This window comes from Typopeltis vanoorti, chromosome 16, assembly GCF_054136105.1.
Source record: "Typopeltis vanoorti isolate ZY-2024b chromosome 16, IOZ_Tvanoo_1.0, whole genome shotgun sequence".
NCBI lineage: Eukaryota > Metazoa > Arthropoda > Arachnida > Uropygi > Thelyphonidae > Typopeltis > Typopeltis vanoorti.
The window spans coordinates 43907536-43921304 of NC_143564.1; the positions used below are offsets into that span (position 1 = coordinate 43907536).

General features: G+C 36.6%; 1 protein-coding gene across 1 annotated transcript in view; it reads left to right on the forward strand.

Moving 5' to 3' along the window:
• Window positions 1-8371, forward strand: part of LOC150097979 (proton channel OtopLc-like) — a 76350-nt gene extending 67979 nt beyond the window's left edge. Inside the window, exon 7 of the mRNA XM_090406651.1 lies at window positions 7431-8371. Coding sequence (XP_090262777.1) covers window positions 7431-8371 — 941 coding nt within the window. The remainder of the gene's footprint in view (window positions 1-7430) is intronic.
• Window positions 8372-13769: the final 5398 nt, after the last annotated feature.

Genomic DNA, 13769 nt, shown 5'->3' on the forward strand with positions numbered 1-13769 from the left:
ATCCCAAACAGTTTTTTCAATATGTTGCAAGTAAAAGGAAAAATGCTCATGGTAGAATGATCTTAAAAAATGCTGAGGGTAGGGAGGTAACCGAATCAGTCGATGTTGTGGAATTACTGTGCGAGCACTTTGCAAGAGTATATCATCCAGGTGGTGACATTGGAGGAATGGAAGAACCAACAGCTTATACTGGAATTGTGATGAATGAAGTAGAGGTAACTAGTCTATTACAGAACCTCAATGCCAATACATCTGTGGGATTGGATGGTATACCAGCTCGTGTCGTACGTGAAGCAGCTAAAGAATTGTCAGTGCCCTTGACCATTTTGTTTAATTTGAGCCTCGGGTCTGGGTCAGTCCCAAGGGAAAGGAAAATAGTTCCGCTGCATAAAGGTGGTTCCAAGGCTGCTGTTGAAAATTACCGGCCAATCAGCATAACAGGAATCATTATCAAGGTATTAGAGAAAATAGTCAAGAGGAAAATACAAGATTGGATAGAAGAAAATGGGATACTGTATCGGGGACAGCATGGTTTTGTGAAGGGTAGGTCATGCCTCAGTAACTTGCTCACGTATTATAACACAGTGACGGCTGAACTGGATAAGGATAATGGGTTTATGGTGATTCTACTGGACCTTGCTAAGGCCTTTGACAGGATACCACATGGAATTCTTATCAGTAAATTGCAGCATATGGGGATGGATATAGGGTTGGTGAGATGGATAGGAGGGTAGTTGACGGAGAGATATCAGAGAGTGGTTTATTCAGGAGTAGAGTCCACAAGACGACCTGTGACAAGTGGTGTGCCATAAGGATCTGTTCTAGGACCACTGCTGTTTAATTTGTTCATTAATGATATAGGAAAGGATCTGAGAGGAACAGTTCATTTGTTTGCGGATGATGCGAAGTTGGGTAGGGCAATAGTGAATGCAGTTGACGTCAAAATTTTGCAGGATGATTTGGATAGATTGGAGGTCTGGGCTAAGGAGAATGGATGTCAATTTAATGTGGCAAAATGTAAGGTTATGCATTTTTGGGTGAAAAGATTGGCGGCAGTCTACTGCATTGGTGGAACTGTGCTCCAGAAAATTGATGAGGCACGAGATTTAGGAGTGATGGTGGATAAGGAATTGAAATTTAGGGGACACATTGCAAAAGTGGCCAAATCAGCTCATCAAATCACTTGGTTGCTGAAGAATACGTTGACAAGCAGAGACAAGCAGGTTATTGTTCCTCTGTATCGAGCCTTGATAAGACCCCATCTCGACTACTGTGCCCAGATTTGGTCACCTAGGTTTCTTCTTGATGGGGAGGAGGTGGAGAGGATCCAGAGGCGAGTGACCAAGATGATAGCAGGTCTGTGGAATGAACCTTATGAGAACAGGTTGAGGATTTGTGGGTTGCAAAAATTGGTTGATAGGCGGAGGAGAGGAGATATGATCGAGACATTCAAATTACTGAAGGGTTTCTATAAAATTAATTCAGAAGATATTTTGGATAACAGGGCTGGTTGTGGGAGGACTAGGGGACATCCATGGAAACTGGGCAAAAGTGTGGTTAGTAAAGGTGTTAGAGCTGGGTTCTTTACTTTTAGAGTAGTGAATGAGTGGAATGCGCTCCCTGAGTCTGTGGTGGATGCTGTGACAGTGAATGAGTTTAAGGCGAGGTATGATAGATACTGTATGAATGTCGAATAGTTGTGATGAATATGATTTGGGGCCTCCCTCGATGAGTCTAATGACTCCATGGAGTTGCCCGTAATAATAGTAATAGTAATAGTAATATAATGTTAACAGAACAGACAAGAAAAATCTGATTTGGATTCTTACTCTAGAGGGAAATCTAGAGTAAGAATCCAATTCTGCTGGGTGAGGCGCATACTTGGGTAGCAGGAAACGAGAGAGCGTATCAGTTGGCTAAAGAAGCGGCTAGAAACGAACGGTTAGAAAGAAGTTACCAAAAGTACTCGAAATCTGCTATAAAAACACTTGCAGAAGAGAAAAGCCTAGACTTGTGGGAAGAGGAATGGAAGACATAAAAAAAAACGGATAACAACAAAAGAATTCTTGCCAAAGTCAGAAGCAGGCTCCGGATGAAAAAAATACGCCATGTCTCCAGGTTAAACCTGGAGAGATGGCGTGTCTACTAACTGGACATGGAAAATTAAGACTACATACACAGATTCCATATCCTGGAATTATCATCATGCAGTTGTTGCCTGCACTTTCAACAGACTGTCGATCACATACTCTACGATTATCAGCTACTGGATTCCAACCGGATGCCCCTAATACAACACCTCATCACTTCTGGAGAGGAGTGGCCCGTGTTAAAACAGAAACTTATGCAAAAGTATTACTCAGAATTAATTAATTTTGCCAATAAGACAAACTTCCAGTCGTTGTTTTGTAACATAAATTACTGATATTGTGTGAATTATATAGTGTAAATATATGTAAGTAAATAAATATAAATATGGATGTAAATGTTGGAATATGTACATATAAATGTAAAAATATAAATGTAGATATGAATATTGATAAAAAAATATAAATATGAATATTAATCAGTACTTGGAAGCTATATAATATATGCATTGTATGCAATGGAGCATGTAAGAATAAATTACCTCCTGGTAGGGTTACTATTAGGAGGAAAACGCAAAACACCCACACGAGCGCGAGTAAATCCCCCCCCCCATTTTTGGACTTTATTCTTGGTAACAACATAGAACTGATAATTTAACTGAGGTTATAAGATATCACATGAAGTACATGCACCGAGCAAAGTACACCTGTATCTTTTAAAGTATGTAGCTCGAATAACAATCTGGAACATTTCGCTCAATTTTGATACAGCATTCTTGTATTGCATAACTCAAGTTTAAAAAAAAAGTAATAATAATAAGTTCGCTACAGCTGTTATTATCATGTGATCCCCATGTTACAGATTAATTTAGCAGGAAAAACGAACGAACGAACAAAATATTTCTTCTTCTTTATGCACTCCCTCTGCTGCTATTGTTTGCAACAACCTATTTGCAAGTTAACTAAAATGTACCGTCTACAGATATTTTGAATCCAATGTTAAGAAGTTTCTTCTTCTTACACTTCATCTGATAAACAACCCCTGGTTTGAAATCATCATAAAAATGGAGCTCTTAAGATATCACAAATGTATCATAGAAAGAATATTCCTTAAATATGTTTAACATATAGATTTACAAATAAATTAGCTCAGAATACATAAAAGTCTCTAAGAAAGAAAAGAGCAAAATTACTGAATGACTTCTCTAAGCATAATTAAATACAAGGCCTTCATCCTACTCCTGTAGTTGTCGAATGAGATCACAGATTCAATGAAACTATATTTAATAAGGCTGCAATATTTTCAAATCTCGAAATTCAGGCTCACGGTGAAACCGGGATATAAAAATTGCATTGGCCTTTTTAGTGTAGCAGCAGCAGTCGGATTTTAAGTGCATCGTTATATTTTAAATTTAGAAAACTGATTTTAATTAAAAATAAATCAAACTTGAGCTGAGGATTCGAAATATATTTTATCATATATAAAATAATTCACAAAGCAATTCGCAAATTAATTTCAGGTAACAAAACGTTTTTCTTTGACCATTACTGTAACTGATATTGTACCTGTGGAATGATACGGTGTGTATCAGTCATATTGCACAGCTACATTCATGACAGCGATACTACGTTTATGTGAAGGTAGAGAATGGTTAGTCAAGGGTACTGAATATTCAAAACTTATTAACACTACCACAGAGGATGCAATAATTTTTAAATGAATCATTGAATTACATGAGAGAGGAGGAGGTTCTACCTTACAAACTGGAACGTTCCGTTCACAGCAATAGAGGGTGCCATAAAAGAACCCAGAACCAAAATAAATAAATAAATAAAATAATCAAATTAAATAAACAAATATGACAAAAACCAAGAATGTGAGGGTGATGCATATAACTGAGAAGATATTCTTCGTGTTCATTATGTTTTCCACAAGGTGGAGCACTCAATGTTTAGCACTGCTACTCAGTCCTTTAATCCTTCGCCACAAGCTGCGACTTAAAACTACAAATTAGAGATATTTGCTGAATTTGCTTACTGTGTTGGATGACGATGAAAAAGCCACTTTCTCCTAAAATAAAAGAACTGTGAAACAACGTTTTTTTTTTTTTTTTTTCCCTCGCACAAAGAGAATCGATATCTTGATATCATTAACGAAACTTCTTTGCAGATGTTATTTCGCTGTAAACTACTCTTATGGAAAATGTTAAACGTTGACCTGTAATTAAATTGAAGGTATGTACTAGATAGATTCGCGAATGGTATAAGAGCAAAATAAGGTAGTTATAACAATAATAATAATACCCTTATGTGAAGGATTCTATTCGGACAGAAGCATGGTTGACACATAAATTACACACAAAAACGGTGCAAATCATTTTTGACATGGCCTCCAAGGGTATAGAGTTTATGTGTTTGTCCCTTCGTGGGACTAAAGATTAGAAGCAATCACCGTGAAAACGATAACTTCCTTTCCTTTAACACAACTATTGCTCATGTGAGGAACGACCATTGGTTGCAAATTGCTTGCCAGGTCCAGTGCTTCTATACTGGTTTAAAGAGGTAGTAAATCACTGAGTACAACAGTTGAACTGTGCAGCATGTAATCTAGAGCAGTGCTTCCCAAACTCCAGGATGTCAGGGCGCCCTTTGCAAAAATTAAAATATTTCACGACCCCCTCGGAAAAAATCGTAATAGAGATATATTATTATAATATTTATTGTATTTATATTCAATACAAAACATACACAGCGAATATTGCAAAAATCAAATGCATGTATTATTTTTTGCCTCTTACCGTTTGGTTCTGAAGACGATCCGGGCTGTTCTGGTAAAATATGAAATACTGTCCTTTTTTTTTTTTTTTGAGTCTGTTTCTGCTTCTTCTGATTGTTCGCGGGATTTTTTTTAATTTTTTATCAGCCACTTATCCATCTCAGGGTTAAATTTTTTAATGTAGAATAGATCAAATAATATCACCACTTACCGATACTGGTACACCACAGACTGATAACATGAAATTAGTGAATATTACCTGAATAAGGGAATCCCCGAACCAGGAATATTTTTATTTTTTGTGATTTTTCTCCCTTTAGGGTAATTAAGCCTAACACGAAACAGACAGCAAAGGCAGGTTATTAAAACGTGCATATGATTGGTGCTGTATTAACAAAAGATCGCGCAACCGAAAGATAACAGCATAGCTGACAATTGAGTTGAAATGCTAACTCTCTCAAACCGAATTCCATATGTGAAACTGCCATAACATTCATTATGTATATATATTACTTAGTTTTAACACTTTTACGAATTTTAACACGTTTACAATTTTAACACGTTCCGTTGAATTTTATTGCTGCCTTGGGAAATCGAACTCACACACATTTAATTAATAACGATAGTTTTTAGTTAGATACTGTGTTTGCCGATGCAACATATGGTTTTGTTTCAGTCTATATATACAGCATAGTTTCTGTATGAGGGGGACATGTGATTCATTAATGAGTGTGTTTTTTTATCCCAGTTGTCTCTAATTGCACTATTTGTTGAGAAATATATTACACAGACTGCTCATACCTTATTCACTGGCATAATAAAAGTACTTGTTTTTATTGCCTCTGCAGTATAGTGGCTGTTAGGGAGGGGTGTTGTTTACCACTGCAAGCGAGTTACTATCTCCCCACATGAACTTGTTTAAGCTTTTTTCATTTGTGAAGTATATGCGAAACTTCTATTGGTAACAGAAAACTAGCTCGGATGACAGTGATAATATAAAACGAGTTTTGATATGTATATAAAGTCAATATCAATAGTGCCTGATTACGAACGCGTGATGAAAGGGACAGGAAGATTTGGAGCTTCCTTGTAGAGCATTCGAAGTAAATACAATTAACCACTGCTTTGAAATGAAACATATGAATAAGCAATATTTACTAATATTCATTAAGCGCCGAAATACGCAGAAAGCAAAGTTTGTGAACCAACACCAATGTGTGGATTTTTCCATTAAAATATAAAAAATAACAAAATAGAAATAATAAATAATAAAAGTTAAATACGTTTCTTTTAAAATAAAAAAATCTACTTAGTCTTAAAACATTTTAAATTTCTTTTCATTATTTCACGGGCCCCCTCAACAAAACCTACGGCCCCCAGTTTGGGAAGCGCTGATCTAGAGCCCCGCTCCTTCCCCAAACTTGTAAAAGTGTAACACGTGCGCGCATGTGTCGTAACTAACTAAACAACTAAGGCAATGTCTGGGGGGCGGGGATTTGGAACGCGATAAAAATCTGCAAAAATTGTATCTCAACGATAAAACTTTTTTTTTAAATATTTTCCCTATTTTCTTGAATTTAGGGGACATATACCCTAACAACGGTTCCGTGTGTGTGTGTGTGTGTCTTTGTGCGTACATATTACTTCAATGTACATAGCATAGTATTACAAACGCATTACATAGACTTTCTCCGTACATTTCTATCAATCTGGGATGAGTGTCTTTCAGTGCAGTGTCCTGTCTTGTCAAGTGTTATCTCTACCCAGGAGGTTGATTATTATTATGGATCTCTACCTAAGATCCCTAATGTGCTGTGGAAAGATAAGATGAGATGAGATGAGGCCCTAAACTCTTGGTTATTATCATATGTCTGTAAATAGGTGAGTTCACTGAGCCGGTTTGCCTGTTTTGATAAATGAAAAACCCGATTTTCGGGAAACCCTCCACCCCTGTATGAGACCGGTTAATTCACCATTTGATTAAAAATACCAGATAAAAGTTCCTCTTTTCACAGACTGGATTCGAATCCAGGTATTTTTTCAGCTCTGCCATCGTGCGATGATTGATGCGGCAGTATGACGCCCATATGATGTCTCTCATGGTCATATGGGAAACAGATGGCGCAAATGTTCTCTTGGACTATCGACACTTCTCCAGAACTGTTTTCACTTGGGATGTGCTATTATCTTATCGTTTTCAAAGATTATTGTGCATTAATTTATTTATAAAACAATCACACTGCCTGATGAGACACTTGAAAATGTTCGCAAAAATTAGTGGGTAAAACTTTATTTAAATATAATTTCCAGATACAACGATCTACACATTTTAATTATGTTTAAAGAAAACAAAACAAAACAATCAGCATCATATTTTTTTTCACTCTTTCAGCAAAAAAGTAAGCTGAAATATATTTCCTGAACCAAAAGATAAATCGTTGCTTTTACGAAAAAATCATCGCTCCGCCCCCCCACTAAATCAAAAATATTTCATAATTCAGTTTTACTTGCTCATATAAATGAAATTTTTTTCCTAACAGGTTTTTTCTTATTTGTTTTATTTTCAGAAATAGGGACTATTCAGATTATTCGTGAACGAAATGCTTCTAGTCACCTGAATTGCCTTGGCAACTCCATTTTATCCACCCGCTCAATGACGGCGATTCCTTACCTTTATCCTTTTGCTATCGAATATAACATATTACTAGCTGGAGTATGGTTTATCGTATGGCAAAATATTGGATCAGAGCATACACGGGCTAATCCCCATCATTTCCGGCATCGGCTCATGCAGCAGGATGGAATTGGTGAGATTACGTATCAGAGCAACCTTGTCATTAGTGCAGATTGCCATGCTTCTAACAAGGGTCTGTTTGCAGGGCTCTTTCTTCTGTTATGTACTGTAATTACGGTCATTGTTTTCTTTGTTACTATGACAACCAATGGTTATCAACAAAGAGCGGTCGAGATCCATACGTTTCAAGATGGTCTGCTAATCATCATATCTCTTGTGTCAGTGATTGTAGCTTACCGTCAGATCTCTAAATTAAACTTCAATTTGAATCCCATAACTTTTCTGGATGATGTACTCTTATTCGTCCCTCTTCCCTTCTATTTTGTTAATGGTATCCTTTCTAGTATCGCAGAATTTGAGATAGGCAGTTACAAGAGGCTTGCGGTTCATGTGCTAGGTACCATACAAGTAGTGATTCAGACTCCATTTATAATCGATGGCTTAAGAAGATGCAGCGAATCGCATCGACTTCGCTTCAAAAAACCAGGTAGAGAAATCGTCACGTTTCTAATTATATGTAACCTAGCTCTTTGGATAATCAATACCTTTGAGCTAAAGAGTGTAGAACATTTTCATGCCCAGCGTCATCACTATGGGGAACTGTTTTGGATGTTTCTTGGACACTCGACCTTACCGCTAATGCTTTTCTATAAATTTCACTCATCTGTTTGCTTAGCAGATATGTGGAAGTCTGCATATGAAAAAGGAGAGTGATCAATGTAACAAATCTCATAATAAAAACTAGCGTTGTTCAAAGATTTAATTATTATTATTTTTTTTTTCATTTTTCACGATGCACATCCCGCAGTGACACAATCACGTTAATAATTATTATTTTATATATGACTTTAGTGAACATGGTGATTTCCAATTCCGAAACATTCTTCATTATTCGGACTATGTTATGAAAAATAAGTTACAATTGCTTTGTGTACCCGAGTAATTATTACTTATTTTCATAGCATGTGACAATTTCATAGCGCATGATCAAACTGGAAGAACAGCAAGATGTAATGTAAGGGAAACATTCAGAATGACTAGCGTTTTGTAAAACACTGGAACTTACTTTCGTAAAATAAACAGTATGGATTAATACAAAAACAAAAGGCTTTGGTAACTTTCACAATCTTAGTTTACTGTTTATTAGATCAATATAAATAATTTTATCAATTTTTAAAAATCGGTTTATATTCACTCCACATTCAGAGACCCTTGACATAATATCAATTAAATTTAATAAAGAAATTCAAAGCTATAGGAATTGTGGGCAAGGATCTTAGCATGCACCCTACTTATACCTGATTATAAGAAATAAAAAAAAAAGTTCAGCATCGTTGATGAAATAAATTTAGCTTGGAATGATGGATGCGAACGAGCGTGCGTCCGTATGTGTGTGCGTGTGTGCCTACAGTTTCACATTGAGCGATGAAATTCATCTGCCATCTAAAGTTATTTAAAAAACAAGCATCCGTGTCTATGATGGATTCTAACCCTTATCATAATGATTAAAGAATGAATACGCGAACTCGGCCAACCAGAATGGCGAGATATACACGTAAGAATGTGTGCATGAATACATTGCTAAAATGAGTATTGGGACAGCACAGTATTTCAGAAAAACCTAAATTCTACACACGCTTACCCATATGGTATATAGGCTTTCCACCGATTCTTTATTTTCCATATTTCTGGCATGCTCTGCCAGTTTGTGATAATATGATTCAGTAATGTTCGTAATGCACTGATCCTGGCCAGCATATGATGATGGAATGCTGATCTGAGATCAGGATCTGCATACTCCTCTAAATGCATAAGTATGTCGCCAAACTTTCCTTTCTTAGTAGACAAACAGCACTACACCAACTATCGAACAACAACTCAGGTGGAGCTTATGTAGGAGATTTCATAGTAAACTCTTCCTTGTATATCGCAGTACAAGAACTCTAGTCAAATTAATGAAGAACAGAAGCCAATTGTTGTTTCCCCCTGGATTGAAGAATACAGTGTTATCTTTCTTATACAGCCAACAGCGACTCAAAGCTGAAGTGGGAAAAAAGCAAACCAAAGGATATCAAGAAAGATATCCTTTGATATTTTATTTTTTCTTCTATATATTTTATAGCGTTCAATATTATTTAAAAAATAATAACAGAAAACGTCATTTTATTCTATATCTGAGATAGGCGGGAGAGTTCCTTTACCTCTAACTGATGTCACCAATAGATGAGTTATGGCTACCCTTATTTTGAACTCTGGGCAGAGTACGGTTGACTAACTTAGGAACCAGCTGAAAAAGAAAAAAAGAGGGGGATATGGGGGGCTTAAAATTTATTACTAAAGGAAGTAGATGACGGACGGTATTTCAGACCTAACTTTTCGAAAATACAAGGCTAGTAAATCCCATTTTCAGCGGTCCCTGGTATTAAACGGTCAATGACTACCAATGATTTCACAGGCATCAGCGAAGAGAGTACGATAGACAAAATAACTAGATTTATTTCATCATCTTGGAAAAAAAGTAAAAGTGTGACTGATGTATATTTTTTTTTATTGTTAATTACCGCCATTTCCTATGGCAATGTTTCTGGTTTCCTAACAGAGGAACATTAATAAAAGGACGCCAGAGGATTTATTTATGTATTTTTCGACCTGGGTTAAAAATCTCTTGATTTGAAGAAGCTTTATAAGGGCGTTTCAACTGAAGATGAATTAGTTGGACTTAAATGGAAGTAGCTTGACCTAGAAACTAGGGCTTTCATCCCGTAAAACGCACATATGAAATTTTTTCAGATCTTGAAGAACACAAAATAGCTGCCATGGCGCAATTGGAAGAACAACGGAACATTGCGCCCTTCGATTGGAAAAGAAGACTTGGGTTCGATTCTCGTCGTGACGAGAGGAAGCCTTATATGGGATTTTTCAGTTGAAGGTGGGTTATCTGATCACATACGGTGGTAGCAGGGTTTGTTTTTCCCAGAAACTCGGGTTTTTCATCCCGCGTAGAGACAAATCGGCCTTCAAAACACACGCAATTTACAGACAAAAAATATTGTTGTTGGTGATAATGGGCAATAAATGGCGTCGATGGTAATAGTGTCGTGGTCGGAAAATTAAGTAGTGGTGGAGAGGATGAGATGAATTTAGCGAAGCAGTGTAGTGTGCCCTCCCTAGCTGAGTCCTTGGACTCCCTTGGGGGTGTCAATGTAAAGTAATAATAGTAATAATACACGCAATTTTTAGACATAACAGACAAGCAGATAGAATTAATCGCCTGTCATAAGTAGTAATCAAGTTTCTAGAAGTCAAGTCACTTGGTCGTTAAAGTCCATTAAGCCTAACACGAAAATGAAGATTTGATGGGAATATCTTTAAATGTTTTCTAGTAATTCTAACCAAATCAAATCAAACTAAGAATAAATAAATAAATAACTTATCAAAGTAGCTCGGTAAGTAAATGAGGTAAATGGATGGTTACTATTCGATGCGCTTAACTCCCTAATGCTTTCCTCTCCCCCCCCCCTTTTTTTTATACATTCATCCATAGGAAAAACTTTTTAAATAACTACTTTTGGACTTATCTGAGCTATTGTTGCTTTAAATTCAAATACATTTAGGTCCATCGAAGTTTTTGTTACAACAGTGTTATGAATAATATCAGTCTGTGCGTTGGTTGGAATGCTACAGCGCCAAGCATGTGTTTGCCTTTTCATGGACACTATAGCTCTTTGCTGCTGACTGTTGTTTGCAATGGATTAGCCGCTAAGGCAGTTGAGTATTTCTATAATAAAACTCAAATTATTTACTATAACAATGAACCGACCGATGTCCTTCTTCCTCAAGGCACAGAGCATTTCTGAAATTAGAGTTCAGTTCATAGGAACGCTACTAAACTATTAAATACCAGTCTTAACCGTGCAAGCATAAGTCCTAACAAAGCGCTCTCCTTATCAGAGGTAACTCTGCATTTCTTCGTATATCTCACATCAATATATTATTTATCTACAACTTTCCTTCTATTTCAAATCATCTAAGTCAGTAAATGATTGTTGTAATAATAGTAATAATTTACGATACTTACAGACCCTTAAATTCTCTAACCTATCGAGAATGGCTTTTATAACTGCACTTAGTCTTTTGCCTAAATATAAATAAATAAATATATATATATATGTGTGTGTGTGTGTGTGTGTGTGTGTGTGTGTGTGTGTGTGTGTGTGTGTGTGTGTGTGTGTGTGTGTGTGTGTGTGTGTGTGTGTGTGTGTGTGTGTGTGTTCTTTTGGTCGGTTTAGCTGCTTGTGGGTTAAAAAATCGATTTCCTGGCAGGAAAAACCCAGAGAAAGATCATTATGAGAATAAAGAATATTCCTATTGCTAGACTACTGCATCTTCAAAATTACCCTAAAGCTCCAGAACATCAGATATCAATTCTCTAAGCGTAAACTCACTCAATTTCAGTCGTCTGAAAAAAATAAAAAATAAAAAATAACTTGCTATCATTATTCGCTTATCATTCCCCTCTCTGAACTCATTCATTGACAAACCACTCATGACCACCTCTGACATGGCAACCAATTCTGTTCATTCACCCCCTTTCTAAACAAAAAAATCGAATCCTTTTGTCTGGTTAACCGCACTCCTACACAACTTACAGGGACAACCCTTTGTTCTTACTAGTTCTCTCACTCATTGAAAATTTTTTCACCATCTACATCATAAAACTCTTTTAGCATGTCATATGTATCTTTCTATTTTATCCTCTGGTTTTCGCCTATCAACTAAACTTTCTGAGCCAAAAACCTTGAACTATTCTCATGGAAAGAACTCCACAGACTATTCTCACCATGTTCGTCACGTTCCACTGAATTCTCGATCCAGTAATCTTCAGCCTCTACGAAACTCTCGAAAGTAAATCTATGCATGCATAGCAGCCTAGATACAGCGTATCATAGCATTAGAAAGGAATAATAAGAACAACCTCCTGTCCGTTGCCACCTATTTTTCGCATTCCGCTCCATTAATATATATTACACAAATCGGAATTGTTCTTCCCAGATTACATAATGTATGTTTCCACATTAAACTGTTTATCCTTTGATAAACAGTTAAAAACAGAAACTATCGATTAATTTAAATCATCCTGCAGGATCTCGAAATTATTAACTATCACCCTCTCCCAGTTCTGCATCATCAGCAAACAATTGGATATTCCCGTCAAATTATTTCCAATATTTTAAAGAATAAATTAAATAACAACAGCCTAAGTACAAAGCCCTGATATGTATCCTCATTTATGTTTGTTTTATTCAAAAACCAATCAAAAATATGAGCCTCCTTTAGTTGAAAGATGAGCCACTCATCTTTCAACTAAAGATGAGTTAGCTGGTCTCATACGGGTTTTTCGTCCCATCCCCCCAGAACAGGCAAACCGGCCCGGTGAACACACGCATCTACAGACATAGGACACACCGGGAGGCATAAGGCCAACCACCTTATCCTCGAGGCGGTCGCGGTTTCGAATCGTAATAGACCATGCCCAATACGAATGTAACTGGCCACTAGGGCCCAATATACGTATAAGGAGGAGGAGGCTACAAATATATTTGCATTTGAAACATTAAAGCATTCTCAAAAGCGAGGAAGTATCTCTCTTTGTAGCATATGGAAATCAAGGAAGTTTGCATGACAGTTATTTGTGGTATCCTGTCCAATATCTTTGCAAAGTCCATCATTAACATGGTGTTCCTTTCAAACCGACTGCACTTTATATTATAAAATTGACTATATACTAAGGCAAAATCCAGACTTCACAATGCGCTCCCAAGTTTCCCATAGTGTCTCAATTTTCTGTTCAACCATTCCTGACTTTTATCCATAAATCTTTTGTAACACTTTTGTAACACCTTTTTCTCCAAAAGCAATACTTTCTAAATTTTGATAATTTTAAACGTTTCAAATTTATTTATTTATTTATTTATTCATATCGAGTTTCCTCCCTTTTCTTTCCCGTCCCTATTGAGGCGAGTTTATCCCCCCCCCATAGGAGGTTAAGTATTTATGGCTGTAGATCTGTGTGTTCACGGTGCCGGTTTGCCTGCTTGTGGGATGAAAAACC